This window comes from Vigna unguiculata, chromosome 7, assembly GCF_037176805.1.
Source record: "Vigna unguiculata cultivar grain cowpea cultivar isolate G323 ecotype 2 chromosome 7, ASM3717680v1, whole genome shotgun sequence".
Taxonomy (NCBI): domain Eukaryota; kingdom Viridiplantae; phylum Streptophyta; class Magnoliopsida; order Fabales; family Fabaceae; genus Vigna; species Vigna unguiculata.
The window spans coordinates 29,976,088-29,981,607 of record NC_140798.1 but is presented as its reverse complement, the minus strand read 5'-3'; the positions used below and the strand labels follow the sequence as shown (position 1 = coordinate 29,981,607).

The 5,520-nt window shown below is 33.9% G+C and overlaps 1 protein-coding gene across 1 annotated transcript; it reads right to left on the bottom strand.

Moving 5' to 3' along the window:
• Positions 1-968: 968 nt before the first annotated feature.
• Positions 969-3,508, bottom strand: LOC114190072 (endoglucanase 17-like). Its single transcript, XM_028078837.2, has 8 exons — positions 3,168-3,508; positions 2,845-3,051; positions 2,475-2,675; positions 2,290-2,382; positions 2,040-2,201; positions 1,848-1,959; positions 1,603-1,766; positions 969-1,496 (listed from the first exon to the last, which is right to left on the bottom strand). Exons 1-8 carry the CDS (start codon positions 3,408-3,410, stop codon positions 1,164-1,166), a joined length of 1,515 nt encoding a protein of 504 aa, XP_027934638.2. The 5' UTR covers positions 3,411-3,508; the 3' UTR covers positions 969-1,163.
• Between the last annotated feature and the right edge of the window lie 2,012 nt (positions 3,509-5,520).

Genomic DNA, 5,520 nt, shown 5'->3' with positions numbered 1-5,520 from the left:
TTTGTAGTGATGTGATGTGATGATATAAGGGTGATGAGAGTGACAGGTTAAAAGTGAGTCAAAAAAAGTGGGTTAAAGTATCATTATACTATTTTATATATATTCCATACATTACACTGCTCGTAGGTACCCTGTACCTCAAAATACATTTTCCAATTTTAGAGAAGTCAAACTAAAAAAGCTAATTATTATATATATGGAATCATTTGTGGATTTTTTTTGGAAAATGATTTTTTGACTACTAAATTTTAACAACTTTCTCTTACAACTTTAGGTGAAATCTTCTAAATTATTTTACATTTTTTTATTTTCTCATTTTCAATATTTCAAAACCACTTAAAAAATGACACATCATGTTTAAAGAAAAAGTTGTCAAAATTTAATAGTCAAAATATAATTGTCTTTTTTTATGTTTAAATAATATAACACATTCTATATCCTTTCTTTTTACTCAAGTGAGAATGAGTTGTTGTGGATAGCAAAATTTTACGAAGAAAGAAAGCACAGATAACTAGTAAGCTTTTGAATTTTGTAAACTAACAGATTTGAAATGTGTTTTGTAAATTTCCAATTTTAGATGACGAACTTGTTTGCTCTTGAATTTTGTAAGTTTTGTATTTTTATGGGGTAGGACGTTAAATCGAGTAAAAATTTAGATCTATGCAGAGATAGAGAACAACTCTTCCCTCTGGCTTCAAGTTTGACATATGAAGACGTGAATTGGTGAAATGTCTTTGGAAGTAAGCGTTGTGTTCCACTTTTGGAGAAGTTCCCTCCTTTACAAGAAAAAGGTCAAGTCTTACTTCTGTCATCGCTGACACTTGTCATACACCCTTAACTTCAATCACCCTCACCCTCACTTTCAACGGTCAAATACTCCTTTTCCATCTTCACACTTTTACTGTATGCTCCTTTTATTTCTTAAATTTATGTTTGACCCCACATAAGCTACAACTAGGAACTGAAAATACCAAAAACAAAACATCGGTAACTCGGTTTCAATTTCTTCAGAAGTTGAACACACTATCACTGGACATAACATACATACACGTACATAAGCGTGGTAGCAATAAGGTTTCTAAGGTGTCTCAAATGAGTGTGTGCTTCTAAGAAATAAAACACTACTGAAATAAAACATGGGATACCCCAAATTAGTTGGAGTCTTAGAGTTGACCAAATGAGTGAGCAAGATAAGCGAGTGCTCCTACAAGGGGTGAGTTAATGTATGTGGCTGGCTCTGATTGCTCATAATCTGACCGTTCATCTGGGAACCTATCATGTTGGTCCGGTCCACCAACAATAGCCCCCACTAGAATGTTTGGGTTGGGGGACTGTGAATTCATCACACCGAAGCCTGCACGACATTGGATCTTTCCAGGGTGTACACCAATGGACGGTAGAGATGAACCCCTGTGGTGTATCCTTCTTGGGTACCTTGGACCATACCCCACCATGTACGACATCTTTAAGGGGTTGTCTCCAAGCAAGTAATCCACCTGCAAATACAATAATTAAAATAATCAACTTTAATTAACAACACCATCACACTTTTTAAGACACATTTTAGATGCTTCTAGTTTTTCTTTTTTCTTTTTTCCCAACCTGTTTCTTAGCTATTGACCGAAGCCTCTTTGGTGTTACTGCGATTCCACCACAGTTAACAACCGTATCAGCTGAGGTTAAGTATTTGGCGTATGTTAGCAGCAGGAAGGAGGTGGATGTGACATATTGCATGTTGCTATCACTCATCTTGAAAAGAAGACCACCTAGTATAACAAGAAAGTAACCGTTACAATTTGGACCACAGAGACATGTTTCCACTGGGAGCGAGTAAAAATGAACTTCACCTGGTGTATACTGGGTGGAAGAGAAAGAGGTCCCAGGAATTAGGGAACAAACGAAATTGTCCGCATGGCCCTTGTAGTCATGGAGGGATTGTACCCTTTGAACCAGGAATTCCTAAAACCAAGAAAACAAAACTATAAATTTGAAAACATTATGTTTCTAGTTTTGTTTGCAGTACAGTGAAGGATAGAAACCTTGGAAAGAAGTATTCTCGCTCCAGCATGCTTGTTATCCCACCCAAAGGTGTTGTCAAACTCTGCAGCTCCAAGGATCTGGCCATTAACTTTAATGTAGTTTAGGTACATCGGATTCTTTGTAGCCTTGTGCAGCCAGGCAGCACCCCACAACAGCTCATCCTACAATATTATTCACCAAAACAATTTGAGTAATGAGTATGTCTCTCCTCTTGCTAAACTGAACATCCCTTAAAAGTTGAAAGCTTACCTGATAACCAGAGTAAGAGCAGTAGAAGGGACACACAAAGGGTTTCAAGGCATTGCTGTAGGACCCCCTGTACTTATCAGCAAACTGGAATACCTAAACCCACAAACAAAATACAGTGTTCAGATTTAGTGGAGAGCAATTTTCTCTACTGAAAATTGCTTCTGAAAACTGAACCAAAGGCTTACCCTGATGGCCCTTCTAGCTAAAACTTTTGAGTATGTAGGGTCAGTTCTTCTAAAAACCAGAGAAGCAGCTGCAAGAGCTGCAGCAGTTTCCGCGGCAACTTCTGAACCAGGTGTGTTTGCATCTATTTTGAACACGCTTCTTGGAGTGTCCATGTCCTCTGGTCTCTCCCAACAAGAATGGTCCTTCTTAGCATCCCCCACCTGCAAAGCCAATCCAAACCAAGATCAGAATTTAAACTCTACCTAAAGAAGACTAACTAACTCCATTTTTATACCAAAATCAAAAAGGTAAAATACACAAAAATTAAATGAATGAACTTTGAAAAGGGTACGTGTTAGTTGATTTCAGCAAGAGTGTAGCAGAACTGACCTGAACATAAATGGTGTTAGGATGTGCGGTAGCTTTGAGAAGATAATCAGTGGCCCAGCGAATGGCCACTCTGGCATTCTGCAACTCACCTTTCATAAGCCCACCAAACTCAATGACGCTCCATGAGAGCATGGTGGTGGTGAAGGCCATGGGGAAGCCAAATTTGACATTGTCCCCAGCATCATAGTACCCTCCAACCAAATCAACCTGCATTCATGTGAACTCCAAAATAAGCAAACAAAAACACCAGAAAAGAAAAAAAAAGAAGAAACATGGCAATGTTAGAGTTGGCATGACTATGAGATGGTTAGATATACACATACACGCATGGCTACGCCATCAGAAAGACCAGAGTCCCTCCTCCAAGACATTCTCTGGTTAGGAGGGAGCTTTCCTGACCTCTGGCCTTCGAAGAAGAGAATGGATTTGGTGAGAGCATCTCTGTAGTTATGAGTGGCAAAACGAGGGTGGCGATGGTGAATGGGGTGATTGTAAGCATTGGCATGTAGAAGAAAAACAGAGAGAAGGGAAAGGAGAATGGTGAGGGAAAGGGAGAAGAAAGTCATTTTGAAGAGGCAATGTGAAACGACCAAACAGCAACCTGCAGTTCGCACTGCGAAGAGTGTGTGCTGTTTCGATGTTCAATCTCTGATTTTTATAAAGCAAAAGCTGCTGCGGCCTCTCTAACGTCCTGCTTCGTTACAATACAACAATTATTAGGTCCACATCCTCCTCCTATAACAACAGTCTTATGTTTTGCCTTTTCTTTTATTTTCATTTTTTTCAACAATAACTAATCAAGCCTATTTTAAAGTAAAATTTTTGACAAAAAAGTTTTAGAAATATAATAAAACTCCATTTCCTGCTTTTTATTTTTTAATTTAAAAAATATTACTCGAGAACAGAGAAAGAATGAAAAGGAATAGAGAGAAAACGATTTGCTTGTAGAGGGAAGGGAAAATGGACCCTCTATTCTTGTTCTGGTAACAGTTGAAAAAAGGAACAAAGGAAAGAAGAAAGAAAAGAAAAAAATCAAATGAACAAAAATGACAGAATTAGATATATTTAAAGAGGGAAGTAAATAATTGTTTCTCTTCCCATATTTTGGAACATTAACTTTGAAATTATAAGTCTGGAACCTACGACCAATGTTAACCTCCTAACTTTGAAGAGCAAAGTAGGGAAAGAGTGAGTTGAAAGAATACATTATCTTTATTTTACACATTTTAATATTGAAGATACTTTTGTTAATTTATATGATTTTATTTTCTTATCTTTTCTACTTCTTTTTTCTTTTCTTTTTTCTTTCTTTTTTCCCTAACCGTCTTTCCTCTGAACTAAAAAAAAGAAGTAGAAAAACATGAAGAAGAAAAATTAGACAAGTCATTTTTTTAAGAATAGAGTATCAGATGTATTGCTATTTTTTAACATTGTCAACTTATTGAAAATCATTCTTAGTATGATTTCGAAAGTAGTTTATCCAAAAGATAGTACTTATTGTGGTAATTTATAATTTGTAAAGAAAAAGAGATAGTCAATATGTTTATATATATATATATATATATATATATATATATATATATATATATATATATATATATATATATATATTAAATAATTATTATAAAAAATTATAAGAATGATATTTTGAATGATATTATTTTTAATGCTTGTATTTATTTATTTGGTAAGATTTAATTTAAAACGTTGGATTAGTGTTAGTGGCTTGAGTAAGATGTAGTGTGTATTAAACAATTAAATTATTTATGCTAATGATATGATATATTTATGTTTCTTTTATTTTCAAATCACTCGTATGAAAATTTTAGCTGTGAAGATTCGATGAAAGTTGTTATATTGATATTGTTTGCATAGATGCAAATAATTATCTTGAGTTGATAAATTTAAATTTTGAGTTATATGTTAATATATAATGAATATGTTTAATATATATCTTTTGAAAGTAATTGAGTCATGAATCAAGTTAATTTATATATATATATATATATATATATATATATATATATATATATATATATATATAACAAAATTAATATGATGTTTTAAAATCGGAATGACCTAGATTCTTATATTAATTTTAGGTGATATTAGTTGACTAATTGACCTTTGTATTTTGTATTTATGATTAGAGATGACAATGGGATGCGGCATGGCAGGAACATGACAAGACAAGTTTCACTATTTCATATAATTTTCATGGAAAAAATTATTCCTCCTTTTTATATCCAAACTTAATTGAGTATCAAATTTTTATCTCATCCTTATTCCTCCCTTGGTAACGAGTATATACCGTTAGAAAATGATTACTCAAATAATACTATTAATAATAAAAATATGAAAATAATATAATAATAATAATTAGAGCGATAATAATAGTGAAACATATATATAAATAATGAATATTAATCAGAGATCACAATTATAATAACAATAAAAGATAAAAGATAAAAGGTAAGAGTAGAAATATCCTGGGTTGAGGCACGCATAGCACTATCTTTAGAGAGAAAACGCCCCTCCTGCACAGGGCTAAACAAATACACAATCATATGTGTTTCAAATCATATGCGTTTCTCTCCCAAGATACAACAACCCGTCAGATCGATCGAATGCAGCAAAGGATCTCCAAACCTTATTAACACCACTGTCTTAAAGATA

Excerpts from the sequence above, each read along its gene's own strand:
- LOC114190072 (XM_028078837.2), bottom strand. The coding sequence starts at position 3,410 with ATGACTTTCTTCTCCCTTTCCCTCACCATTCTCCTTTCCCTTCTCTCT. Across the intron at positions 2,202-2,289 it reads GCTCTTACTCTGGTTATCAG|GATGAGCTGTTGTGGGGTGC; the intron begins GTAAGCTTTCAA and ends ATAATATTGTAG. Across the intron at positions 1,497-1,602 it reads GGTCAATAGCTAAGAAACAG|GTGGATTACTTGCTTGGAGA; the intron begins GTTGGGAAAAAA and ends TTGTATTTGCAG.